Source organism: Ammospiza nelsoni, chromosome 3 (genome assembly GCF_027579445.1).
Source record: "Ammospiza nelsoni isolate bAmmNel1 chromosome 3, bAmmNel1.pri, whole genome shotgun sequence".
NCBI lineage: Eukaryota > Metazoa > Chordata > Aves > Passeriformes > Passerellidae > Ammospiza > Ammospiza nelsoni.
The window spans coordinates 26858735-26873165 of NC_080635.1; the positions used below are offsets into that span (position 1 = coordinate 26858735).

Here is a 14431-nt window from a genome sequence, read left to right on the forward strand (position 1 = left end):
TTGTAGCTAAAACAGAATGCAAATATGAACATGTATTTTATATTTTAACAGCTTCCTGTTTTGACATTCTTCAGTTATGCATAGGATATAAAAAACCTGAACACAGTTATTTATGGTCTTAAAATTTTTTATGACATGATGTTATTAATGATGTTCTAAAAGGATTTTGGTAATTTTATTCAGTTTTCTTCTTAGTGCTATTTTAAAAAACTCAATGATAATTTGGCAGCCAAATTCCTACAAAATAATATATACTTAACAAAGTAATCTTATATTAAGGCAGATTATTTTTATTAAAGAAATTGACAATTAGAAAGCCCACATGCACACAAACAGAGCAACAGAAAGCTTACTTCCCCTCCAGAAAACCATCTGAAGGAATTTCAGTGAAGTCTCAGTAGCTTTGTTTATAACTCTCATTCATTACTGTGTTTGAGAGGTTTTGTTTCTGTTTTTCTTTTCTGTTGCTTTGGTTTTCTTTTCCACGTTCGTTCAGTTTTGTATCTATCTTACTTGGTTTGCCTCAGGAAGTTTGCAACAGTAACTTAAGAATCCCTGAATTGGTGCTTGTTCTGCAGCAGCTAATTACATCTCTGAAGGTGGAGGATTTTGCATTGTCTGCACAGTGGAAGATGTTCTGGAGAGCCCAAATCAAGAAGTGCATTTTTGTTTACCTGAGACTTATAAGTCAAGCTTAGGAATGAAGATCTAACACAAAAATGTGGCCATCATTAAACTGCAGCATTTTTGCAAAGTTTTAAAATGAACCAATGAGAAAAAACCAAACTAAAGGAACCCCACAACACTACAGGCATTTTAAGTTTGCATCTGGATGTAAAGTCCAGAACAAAATTCTTTAGAGCTTTATAAACTCCTAATTTTCCATTTTCCAGGCTTACACTCAGGGGTGTTAAAAGGGTTCAAAAGGAAACTTTTCCGCTGGAAAACTGCTGTTTGTAATAGAAGTAGGTGCAGTGTTTTCCCATGTATAGACTTTTCCTGTAAACCACCAGTGAATGCTGTGGATTAATTCAAACACTGCCAGTCTACATAATGCCTTTGGTGCAGTGTCCCTATTCCTTGTTTCTAGGTCCTCAGAGGCACACTGGGGATAGGAAGCACAAGGTGTTTAGGTAGAATTTGGGCTGAACAAGGCTGCAGTCCCTTACAATGCAGCCCTGAACTCCTTTAGGTCACTGTCATGGCTTGCAACACTCGCTGCCACTTGATTTACTTGTTCTGGAGTTTTAAGGTAGGAGATGAGCTAAGGTTCACCTGTGCTGGCAGTACAGAAGCCAAGGATCAGTCTGACATCCTGATCCTGCTCTGGCATTTGTGTGCTTCTGTGTCCACACTTTCTAAGCCATCATTTTACTTGGCTTTCTAAGCCATCATTTATTATTATTTACTATTATTTGCCTAATAGTAGTTTAATTGATAATAGGACTCAGCTCAACTATAGACTTTGACCAAGAGCAACTTTATTTATGTGTTATTTTATTGTGTTTCTCTAATCCTGTTCAGTGGAAATGTATAGATTCTGTGCTGGAGCAGGCTCACACCACATTTCCAAAACTGAATATTGAGGAGAATATGGACATTGTCTTCTGATGGGGATTTTTATTTTATGTTTTCTCTGCATTTGATCCTTTCCAAAAGATATTCAGTGACCTCTAAAAATAGTAATCACTGATCATTTTAGGAATAATGATCAGAACTTGCTTAGTCTTACACACTTCTATATTAAAATGTCTTCTCCACACAGAAGCAGTGACAATACATAGAGGGTACTTACTATTTCAGAATATTGTGGGAGGTGAAGAAGGGAAGGAGAAAATACTGTGGGTTTTGCTAGGAACAAGGTATAAATAGACTGCAACAAAATTGACTTTACCATGAGTCAGTGTTAAATCAAGTTTCTTCCCCATTTTTGCAAAAGCAGTAATTTAGGGGATCAGTCTAACAGTTTAACATACATAACAAAGCAACAGTTCTTCCTGCTGAAACTTACATATCGAAAAGATAAAAATTCTTGGAGTAAGCATTGCTGGATCTTTGGAAACTGATTATATGTTGGAAACTTAAGCACTCTCTGTATGTCTGACAGTCTATCCCTGGTTTTTCTCTGTCCACTGGCAAAATTTTATTTATAATAATATTTAAGAGCAGAAACAATTTAGCAAGTTAACAAGAGCATAATATTAACAATAGCTTCAGTCAGGTAAATCCAGAACAGCATGCTTGAATAGGAAAATGTTTTTATATCTTTTTGTCAGGGAAAAAAAATGTTGCTATATCATCTCTAAAATCTTGACAAAAGTGCTTTGGAATTTTCATCTACATTTGTTTTCCTTGTGCATTAACATTTTCTTGGAAAAGCTCATTGCATATGTTCAATGTTAAAAGGGTTGTCAGCTAATATCTTGACGAGACTAAATACTTAAGAAAGTTCATAAGGTTGTTAGTGGCTTTTGGCAAAGAGTATAAAGGTCAAGCTGTATCAGTTCAAGGGCTGTCAAAACTGATAAAATTGTATATTCAGATATGCTATGACCTAGCTGGAATTATTGCTCTAGAGGAGCTGGGGACCAGTTTGTCAGGAAAACAGAAGCTTTTATAGGAACTACCAGTCATGTGTGTGCTTTTCTAAAGTTTGTTGGTTTTGCTGTTTCTCTAAATAAATTCAGGCTGGATTCATATCTCAGAAAGAAGAGCTTATGCCATGTTTTTCTGTCACTAGTTTATATTTTTCTGCATCATTCTTCATAACAAATCTTCCAAAGCAGAAAGCCGAAACTCCCAGTATATGGCAATTTTCAGCTTAAAAAATTTAAGCTGAATTTAGGTGCTGTTTTGACTAGATCCTTGCAGTGAAATATCATTGACTCATTTTAAAAATCTCCGTAACTCTTCTGGTTAAGTGTGCTTAATGAAATGTAGATTTACAATACATGGTGGAACATGATCTCAAGGTTTGTTTAGGTACTAAGGTGCTTCACAGTAACTCTGGGGTATCAAAAGGGGTGTCTGGTGAGTGTGGGGTTTTGTTAGCAGTGAAAATGAAATTTCTTGTATTAGAATCAAAAACCTCATTTGCTTAGTACAGTCTCGTCTGGATTTGTATTGTATTGGATGTTCCTACACACTGCATACTTGTCTTGATGATGTTAATTGAGCTTTATCTTTCCTGACCTGAACCCTGGATGCTCGGACAATTTCTATGTATTTCTCACATGCTACTTGATTTTGCTTCCACATCTGTAGGTTTCTTTTTGGTGTTTGAATTTGTCAAGGAGTGTCTTGTTCATCAACATAGGCCTCCTGGCTTTCTTGTCTGACTTCCTCTTGTTCAGGATGCACCATTCCAGAGGTCATCCTTGGATATTAGCCAGCTTTCTTGGGCCCCTCTTCTCTCCAGGTCTTTATCCTATGGTATTCTAACAAAGAGATCCCTGAAGAGGCCAAAGTTTGCTCTCCAGAAGTCCAGGGTAGCAAGCTTGTTGTGCACCCTTCTCACTTCCCTAAGGATCTCAAACTCCACCATTTCATGGTCCTGGCTGCCAAGGCTTCCTTGGAGATTCACATTTCCCATCAGCCCCTCTGTGTTGGAAAGAACAAGGTCCAGCACAGCATTTCTCTTTGTCAGCTGCTCTTGAACAGAGAAGCATTTCAGGAATCTCCTGGAATTTTTATGCCCTGGTGTGTTGTCCCTCCAACAGCTGTGGGGGTGGTGGAAGGTCCCCATGGAGACCAGGGCTTGGGAATGCAAGGCTGCTCCTCTCCCTGTCTGCAGAGGGTTTCCTCTGTTGGTGTCCCTGTAGCAAAGCCCCACTATAATGTCACCAGTCCCTGCCCTCCCCTCAGTCCTGACCCATCAGCTCTCGCTTGGCTCCTCATCCATCCCCAGGGGGAGCTACAAGCACTGCAGCTGGACAGACAGCACCACTGTCTCCATAGCTCCCCTGTGTTTTTATTTATAGAACTTTCGGGTGTGTTTATTAGCTTTTTTCAAGTTCTTCTTACTTGTGGCAGTACTTCACTTTGCTGTTAAAAAATTATGCATGTGCTGAATATGTGTTTTCTTAGAGATAGGAAAATACATAGTAAGTACATAGAACTATTAAAATATTTATTTAATACTGCCTTTCTAAATACTTGTATTCTTCATCAGGAGTGTGCTTTTAAATTTGAATTTTGTATTAATAGTTTTAGCAATGAAGTGATTACAGATCATAAAGATGCAGTGTCTCACTGTGGAGATGGTGCCTGCCTTTTAGATAGGAAAATTGTTCTTTTATTTGAGTTAAAAAAGGAGCAATCAATATCTTCAAGTTTTCTATTTCAAGATATGGATTTTCTTTTAAATTGTAGGCTCATTTTAAGAAAACAGTGCAGAAATAAGTTATTTCTGTGGTAAAATATTTTCCATTGATCAGTCATTTGCTGTTTCAAATACTAAAGTACAGAACTGAAAGGAACAATGTCAGCAGGTTACAGGAAGGGTTAAATCTTTGTAAAAGGTGTTTAGTGTACTTTGCAAGATGTCATGCCTTTATTCTGAATATGAATCAACCTGCAGATAAAAATATGACAGAAACTATTAGATGATTCTAGACCTGTAGTTTAGAAATGAGGGGCATGCAGAGACACTACTTGTCTGTGCAAGCTGTGTTAGAAGATGGTATAGGACTGAATTCCATTGGCTGTTCCTCTTGGATATTTATCCTAATAATATTTTCAGTTTTTAAAACTTTTTATTTTAGGGGTAGTGATTAAAAAAGTGAAGGGAAACAAATTTCAGTGAATATTGCCTACTTCTTATGGACAATTCATATGGATATGACAAACTTGCTTTTTTCCATGTATTGCATGCTAAGAGACTGTGTGAATTTAGCAGCATAAAGGGCTGGCCCCAGGAGCTGGAAATGGAGGAAAGAGATGAAAAGTGATTTGGCAATGTGCTTCTTTTGTTCACTGATCAAGCAATGGCTGCTCCATCATATTGCCCAAGATGTGTGTGAAAAAACCCCTGTAGTCGAAGAACCGTTGTTTCAGTTTCTTGCCATATTAAGCTGGGATCTAGAACTGGAATGAAAGAGGAGTTGGCTTTTTTTTGCTATACTCTGGCACAGAAAGAGCATCTGATAGAGAGCAAAGTTTGCAGATAACTCAGGTTCTTAGTGGGCTGCAGTGACAATTGATAGTGATATACAACAAGCTTTTTTGTGAAGTACCCATAACAGTAATTTTTTACCATTATTCCATCTTTCATTTTTCACAAATATACTTTTAATTTGTACATAGGTTAATAGTTTATGGTGATGTGTTTGGTTTTTTTCCCCTTTTCATATTATGTGGAAATGTATTCTATCTTAGATTTTGTAGGTTTTTAAAGTTAATATAGGCACATACTTACTTGTGTTATTTTTCATCACTCAGTTTAAGAATAATATAAAAGGAAAGAAGGAACTTACTTTTGTTTCATTATGGTTGATGAAGCGCATGCCTTAATAGTCACCTACTGAAAGACTTTTTTTGTACTGTCCATAGCTATTTTTATATACATGGAAAAGTCTGCCACTTGTGTTGCCTGAATTGGAGAGGAAGGAACATTAATATATTTAAAGGTTGATCTCACTCTCTCTGACTTCATCCAAAGTTGATTTATTTGTAGTTCAGAGTAAGGAATTCTTCTTTGCTTTGTATCAGGAGAAACATGAGTTGAATTAGTTTATTGTTCATAGATTTGTCTTCTATTACTCACTGCCTCAGCCATAGAAATTTTTGCCTGTTGTTCCTTGGAGACTTATTATAAGAACACTGTGAATCAGATTAACCACGCCAGCCTGAAATTCACTTTTTCCATGATGCTTACCTGTGCTTCTTTGAAGGACTTTGTTGATTTCAGCAATCAGACCTTTGAACTTTGAACTGAATGACATCAGTGACATGTTCTAAAGAACTGAATACTAATGTTCTTCCATATTTTGAGATACTTGTGGAAATTATGGGAATTTAAGGGTTGGGGTTTAATCCCAAGCTTCTGTGATTCCTTGACTTTAATAATTCAGTGCACATGACACTTAAGACACTGTCAGCTGTACTGGGAAAGCTGTGATGGTGACAGGCACTCATGAAAGCAAGATGTGCTGTATCTTGGCAGTTTTCTCTGGCTTTGCTGGTGGAGGAGCAGCTGATGGGATGGTACAGTGAAGCAGCAGCTGCTACAGAACTGCTGAGGATGCATGTGCAGGGCAGTGGGTCCCAAACTACAGGCGCTGGTTTTTAGGTGCAGGACTGAGTAGCACACTGTTTATGGCAGAATTTGGGGTTAGAGAACACCTGTGTTTACAGGTGCATGTAATTTTAAGTCTGTGAGTAAGGGCTGTGATGGGAGAGTTGGAGAATGCTTGGTGCAGAGTTTGTCTGCTGGTTCCACAAGTACAGATCTCCAAATGGAGAAACATGGCTATTGCTGTTTGGAAGTGTGTTTTCCTGAGCTGTCCCTTTCACAAGTAGATCAGCTGTTGGCATGTTGCTTTCCTCAGTCCTAAAACTTGTCTGCTGGAAGAGATTATGCTGAATTCCTCAGCTTTTGGATTCCACAAATTTTAAGCAGTTTTGACTAGTGCTGTGATTTTATAATTTCTCCTTTTTGTGTTTCCCTACCTTTTGACCCTTAAGTATATGAATTGTATTCTTTTCTAGACCCGGACACTTCACTTACTTCTGGTTTTCCTTCTTCATTCCGTTAACTACTGGTACTAGACTACTAAATTTTTATTCTTATCTTTGTTTGTTTCACTTGGAGAGTTACATGATAAATCTCCTTTAGATATGAACTATGTACATTTAGAAATCGAGGCGGGGGAAAAAAGAAACCAAAACATGTTATCCCAAGACTACCCTGCATGCCAACAGAGATTAAAATATTTCTTTACTTCCTCAGCATCTCCCACCCTTCATTTGCATTCATTTAGAGATGAGACATTCACAGTTGTATAAGAGACCCCACCAGCCCCAGACATAGGCAGAGTTACAGAATTTATAGAGTTCTGAGGAGTCAGCAGGGGAGAGTTTAAAGGGCACTCTGTGGATGGCAGAACTACCAAACCTATCTCCTTTCTTGTTAGTTCTCTTGCACCAGCTCTGTTGAATTGGGTGTCCAATTTGACGGAAAACAAACTTGCAAAAAAGAACTACATTAAAAATCTGTATGATCCATCAGCATTCTTGCAGACTTCCTCTGCAGAGAAGGCATGTAATTTTGGTTTGGTTTTGTGTACCTGGAAGAAGAGCACTCATGTCCAGCTGAATCTTTTGTAACATCTCTCATGGAGTTCTTTGTGGCTTCTGATGAGCTCAGTTCAGTTTGTTAATTTGATTTCCATTTAATTTTAATTTTTTAAGAATTTGTCTAGTTGCTGTTTGGTGCTTTTCAAAATTTAACTTGTTAATATTTATTTATTTAATGGTTATGCTTATCAGAAGCTATAAATAGTGGGCTTTTCACAATAATTATGCAATTTCATATTTGCAGAAATTGCAATTGATTTTTTCCCCCCATTCTTACAGCAGTCTTTCTTCAGGAAAGAACAGCTGAGGCAATGAGAACTAATTTTGTAGGTGCTAAAATTCTGGGATTTATTGCATTTTTTTTAGTATTTCAAATTAATGTGTTCCCAAGCAGCCTTAGAAGCTATATTTGAAACATTATTAAAACACTATATTTTCATATTTTGCTACCTTGCTGAATTCCTTTTAGATTTTCTTTCATGCATTTGTGAAACAGCTGTGTGATCTGATTGTTGTAAAGTGTGAGACTAATATTTTGTTCATTTTGGGCTTAGATTAGTTTGGAATATTTAAAACAAAATTAGATGCTTTTTTATGTATGTACCACTGCCCATTTGAAGGCAAATCTTAGGTAAATTTTTATTCAGTTTTGGTGCTTATTCTTTCTGCTGCTGTCAGTGTTTTGCTCACTGCATTCTAAAATTTGCAGTTGGTGTATGAAATTTAGGTAATTAATTTATTATCCCCACTTTCAAATGTTCATTTCTTATGGGTTATGCAAATGTAAAACCAAAAACAAATGCAGTTAACTGAACACATTAATTAGCATGAACCTAATTAAGTGTTCTTGATTTTGTGGGAGAAAATAGGAATGTGCATACAGCTGCTGTTCAAAAATACTTTATGGATTTTCCCTTTCAAAGAAATTGATTTACCAAAGTTCCTCCTTTCTCTGTGTAACTTCCACAACTAAATAAAAATTGATGCTCCTTCATAATGTTTTCCTGCTGATAGTAATTTCTGAGAAACACAGCCCTCCTGATTAATGGATTTCAGCGCTGGGACTTTGAAGACTGGTGATTGTCCCCTTGTTTTCCCCCTGGTGGCTACAGTAGTACCTGTTTGCTGCTTCACTGTGAAAGGGGATGGTGAGAAGTGAATGCATACAGTAAATCTCTTTTTTGAAGATTTTTTTTGATGGTTTATGTATTAGTAAAGTTGCTTTTTTTGTTTTCTTCCAGATTTCACAATGGCCTCTTAAATGTTAAAGATGTTCTTACAAGTTTTGACAACACGGGGAATGTCTGTAAGTCACTGTTTATTTAAGTACAGTACTATGTTGATAAAAGTTTAACTGCACCAATATAAAACATTTCTGTATGAGCCCTCAATAACCATTTAATTTAGCTGGGTCAGGGTTACCATAGCATTACAGTTTTATGTAGCACCATTGTTTGTGTTGGATACACCCTTAAGTTCTCCCAGTGCAGGTTATTTTTGGTTGTGGCTATGGTGGGAACATTAGAGCAACTGGACTGGAGTGGATAAAACATTAGTTTAGCCCATTGATTTGTGTTGGCCAGGGGCCAGCAGTGGCTGTGTGAGGGACAGCAGTGCAGGAACATGGGAAGCAATCAGGGGTACTTCTAGCTTGGAGAGAACAAACTTGAACCAGAGAAACACAAAAGAAAGCACTCAGTCAAGTTGTGAAATTCCTCCCTACAGAATGTTTTGGATCCTAAAACATGAAATAAATTCAAAAAAAGAAGAAAAAATTGTGCAAGAAAAATTTACTGTGACTATTAAATGTACAGACATCACTTATGGCTTAGGAAGTGCTGGGTGTTAGGAGAATTAATGGGGCATATGTTTGTCCTGATCTTTCACTCTTGTCTAAGCATCAGTTACTGGCTGCATTAACCTGAGGCAAGATGAGCTCTAAGTGGGCCATCAATGTCTGACCCAGTGTGGCTCTGCTTCAGTATACTTATTAATAAAATTATCTATGCTATTAATGGACTTGAATTATCAAATTGTGGTAGGTGGTGGAAACAAAGCTGAGCCAACATTGAAACATTTTTAAAGTGATGAGTAATTACTATTATATCATTAACGTTTAGAGATATACATGTAATTGTTGTTTGGTTATTTGCCTTATCTTTCAGCTTGGTTTGTTTGTTTTCAAAGAAGAAAACTGATAGAATAAGTTGGTGAAGTTTGCCAGATGTTAAAGAAATATACACATATTTCCCTCCCCTCAAGCCAATGATATAGAACTGTTTTGATATATATGTTTCATCTCAAATTTCCAGTCTTAGTATTCCAAAGCTATGTTTTAATAAACATTAATTCTATTAGTTCTAACTATATAACAACTTAAGTATTTCTTTTGAACAGCAGAGAAAATACTTTCTGTGTGTGTGTCTAAATGTGCTTCAGGTAATGAATCAGTACAGTGTAATATGGTAACAGGATTTCTTGTTCTTTGTGTGGGTATTGAGTTTGTACTCAATCTACACAGATTTCCTTGTTAACACAAAGAATTTATTCTTCTAAAGTTCTTGTATGCTTTCCTATTGATAGATGTGTTGTCAGCTCCTCTTCCAGTATTTCAGCTACTTTTTTATTGATTGCAGATGGTGGAAAGAGACTTACACTCTAATAGGCACACCACCAGTGCTAACACAGAGTAATATGACATTTGTGGTTCTCACTGTTTCTCTGTTTATACAAAGATTCACATTTGTCCTTTTGGATTCAGAATTGCTTTGAGGGTTCATGCCATGCTATTATATACAGCGTTTGCCAAGTCATTTCCAGATTCACTGCTTCCCTATTTTTAAATGTCTTTGTCTGTGTCTGTCTGTATGGATCTACATATTACTGATTTATGCCTGTTTTACTATGCACTCTAGATTAGACTCTATTAGCATAACTGTAAAATTATCATCTTCTGGCAGCAGGCACTGCTGGCTTGGAGTGCAAGAATCACACTTTTTTGCTACCACCTGTATGGAATAGATGTTGTCAGTATCCAAGCCAGAATAACTTTGTGCCTGCTACACCATCATAGTGAAGTTCTCCCAGTCATATGTCTAGTGAGCTGCTCTGTTTGGGTCATAACTGATGGAATTTCTGCATGCTCCCATTCTCCCTTAATTCAAATTGGGTCTTTTTTTTTGCACTTTTCCTGTGTATTTCTTGACTCTCTTTGTGTTACCCCTCTTTGTGTGGAAATTATGAGGGTGTTGTGTTGCCTCCTTTTACCCCCAGAGGTAACTACTGTTGTCTTTCTAAAATTAGGTTGACTGGTTTTTATAGTTTCTGTAGTGTTCTACAAGAACTTTCTATTATCAAATCATAGTGTATTCAAAAAACCCCCAGATATTTCTGAAATAATCTTTGACAGTATCAGATTATTTCTCCTGATATTTAATACTAATGGAGCTAGCCAGAAGTCAATGTGCTGTGTTCTTTTGGGGCACACTGCATAGCTAGCATTTATTTACTGGCCACTAAACTTCACTTAAATGAAGTTTAAGGTTTAATGACTTGGACTGACTTACTACAAAACATGGAAATGCTTTTGTGTTCTGGGTGTTTGTTTTGGTTGCCATACTGAATACTTACCAGCAAGATTAATGTTTTTTCTAGAAGTTAGTAGAAATAATGAAATAATTTTGTATGAAACAGATTAGCTTTTGTAAAAACTTCACTTTGTTTTTAAACATAATAATTTTTTCGAATAACATGGTTTTTGTAGTTTGGGGGAAGTTTTTTTGTTTCTTCTAGTGAGTACTTTATGTTAAAACAAGCTCTTTCAGGGACTGTTTCTATGGTCTTTCTGTTTGCCCTGCTGATCTCTGTGCTTATGGTTTTTGACAGCCACATCACTGTATGCCATCAAAAGAGAAGTGGTAGAGCAGACTCCAGTTAGTACCACTGTCTCCATACTCCCAGTAGGTATCAACTCAGTACAAGATGTGCCACTAGCTGGCAGCATTATATAAAATATCAATAAGCAGCTTTTGAGGAGTACTTGTGATTGCTTCCAAAAATGCTGCCTTACACCAGAAAGACTTCTAGATAAAAGGGGAGCCAGCTGCAGCAGCTGTCAGTGGTGTATTGCAGGGTCCCAATTGTTAACTTTGAAAATTGCCTCTGCACAATGGCTCGTTCAAACTTTGTATTTGTATACCTACACTTGTATTCTGCCTTTTAAAAAAAGATTTCTGAAGATGCATTTGCACTATAGGATTGCCATTATGAATGAAAATTCACATTACAAGTTGCAATGGGTTTTCACTTTCTCAGAAAAATGTGGAAGTTTTTTTCTCTCTGCTCATCCTTTGTGGGAGAGTGGTTTCCGCATGAAAACTCTAAATGAATTCTCCACACAGACAGGATGCAGTGCTAAATGCACTTCCTTCAGCTTTAATTCTATGCATAAACAGGAGGCAGGGAAAAGAGGACTGGTACGAGGGAAAGGATCAGTCTGTTCGTTTTAGACAACAATATGCCATCTGTTAAAGAGAGGGTACAACCTGACACCATCTCTAGTCCTGAGACAGTCCTTTAAAAGAACTGATGGATCCCAGGTAGAGGGTTTGGTGGTGGCATTATGGGATAGCATCAGCTGGCCCCTGGAACCACATGCTCATCCTGGCAGAAGAAATCCAAAAATTAAGGAAAATTCTGCAGGGATGAGCTTTTGAGAGTGCCTCCTTCCCTTGCCTTTCCAAGTGTGAGAAAGCAGTTATAATGAAGTGCTTATGACTCTATCCCAGAAGCAATCATTGCAGATTATGTAAACATTTAGATTCAGTGAAATGAAAAGGGCCAAAATAGAAACCTCTTTACTATTTGCCCCCAGTCTAAGCGAGCTACAGGCTGTGTAAAGGAGAATTTTAATAAGTGAAATACAGCATATTTTTGAATGTTCATCTAGTAGGTTTTTGTCTGATGTTATCCCAGAAACAAGATGTTCTAGATGCTCAAGTAGTATAAAATTGAAAATATACTATATGTAATAGCAAAACATTTTATTGTAAACTGCACATAGCATTAGTTAATAATTTAATTTTCAAGAAACAGCATGTTCAACACATACTCATTTTATTTTCTACTTGGCTAGGTGTACAATTATATGTTTTGGAACTAAAAGAGCAGCAGAGGGTGCTACAGTTACAGAGCTGCCCGGGCACACACTCCAAAATTGTTGCTCCTGTAGGCAAGTAGATCCTGTAAACTCTTAGGCTTTGCATTTGGGATAGATGTAAACAGGATAGTTTTAAATTCTGTTGCCTCTGTTTATAGAGGAAAACAGCTAATCTATGTGAAATTCAGGAAAAGTAGAATTATATACTCACTCCTTTCTTGATTTTTTTATTTTAATAGTTTAATTGGTGGAAAATGTTACATGATTTCATGAATTTCATCAAAACATAGTGTCTGGCTATAGCTACTGTTACAAAACACTCAACATCTTTAGAGCTGTTTTTGTTTATGATAATTTTACATTTAGAAGTTCTAGTCTCTGCAACAAGTTTTTTTAAAAAAATTGTTATTTATGTTTTTTAAAATATGCTTCCAAAATAAATAAGGTAGCTAAACTGAAGGATATTTTTGCCCTTCATATAATATTTTTCATGAAAATAACATAAGAGAATGATTTTTTTTCTTAACTTTCAAGTTTGTGTCGAGGTGTTTTGGAAACAAAAATCAAGAAGGAAACAAATTATTTTTCTCTGTTTAGATCTCACCTTTTTTTCAGTTTATATTAATTTTAAAATGATACTAAAAACTGGTAATTATGCAACTTCATTTAAAATTTACTTTAAATATATTTTAAAATTTTCTTTAAAACAAAGAGCCTATTCTTCTTTCCTCCATTTTCTCAAATAACTAAAGCAAGAAGAATATCTTCTTTCTGGTGGTATATGATGATGGGTTTAGAGAGCTACTTGTTTCTTCAGAGCTCTCACTGTGTGCCTCAGATATGTGCACTCCTCAGTGGAGAGATGATGGCAGCTACAGAATGATCATGGAAGGATAGATGCCATAAAGTTACCTGGGGACAATCAGCAGAGGACATCCTTTATGGCAGCAGAGGCACTCCTGTGTTGCATGGAATGTTACCTGGAATCAGGCAGGGAGAAGAGTGCAGTTTTCAGCTGCTGCTGTGGAAGTTTCCCACATTGTTTTGAGTAAACATCTGGTGATCAGTGGTGAAAAGCCTGCCAGCTGGAAAATGCTTCCTGCCTCTCCATGCCTCAGTCAGTATTCTCACCTGAAGAAACTGCCACCCATTGTCCTCTCAGCCTTCTCTCATTCCTCTGCTGTGGCAGTTTGAAATGATTTACCATGGCAGAACCTCAGAGCCCTTTGGAGGTCTTCAGCAAAAAATAAATTGTCCGGAAGAGTGTTTGAGTAGCAACCATACGTGTCCTTTTGAATGAAATGTTGTATTTGTGATACCTACAATTTACTATTCACTATGCAGCTTCCTTTTAAATAAAACATTTCATGATCAGGGTTAAGAAAAACCAGCTGTTCCCTCCCTCCCTCCTTCATCCAATTAACTTCAATGATTCAGTTTACAGCATCATCCCAAGCAGTCATGTTGACATAACCCACATAAGGCATATGGAATGGAGCAGAAAATAAGTATATGGAGAGAAGCAGGCACCTTTTAAATTACTCTTGCTACCAGAATTGTTTTTATGAGGTTGTTCTCTGATGGAACATCAGTGATTTTGTCTGTTTTAGGTACTGTCCTGAAATATTCAGCTTTTCCCCACTCACTAAAATCTTCTATCAGGAACCTGTGTGTGAAAAGAGAAGTCATAACTGTGGTCAGTTTCTCTTTCATCTAAAGTACTTTTTTCCTACTATGTATTCCAAACATTATCTGTTTTTTTGCCTCTGCTTTCAAGCATGGCACTAGCTTAGAGAAGTGGGAGGTGAAGAAGCCCAGTTCAGCTCTTCTGAGTACCCTCTTTCTTGCTGGGTCAGATTGAAGTTTTGGTAGGAACTGGTTCTCCTGTTCAGGTTATTCCAATGAGAACCTTTTGGTAAAAATATGTGAATCTCTCAGAGCAACTGCAGTTACTTTTCTGTGTTGCTGAGCAGTTTT

General features: G+C 36.9%; 1 protein-coding gene across 1 annotated transcript in view; it reads left to right on the top strand.

The window, feature by feature from the left end:
* Positions 1-14431, top strand: part of CAMKMT (calmodulin-lysine N-methyltransferase) — a 212687-nt gene that overhangs the window by 6186 nt on the left and 192070 nt on the right. Inside the window, exon 3 of the mRNA XM_059468296.1 lies at positions 8538-8602. Coding sequence (XP_059324279.1) covers positions 8538-8602 — 65 coding nt within the window. The remainder of the gene's footprint in view (positions 1-8537; positions 8603-14431) is intronic.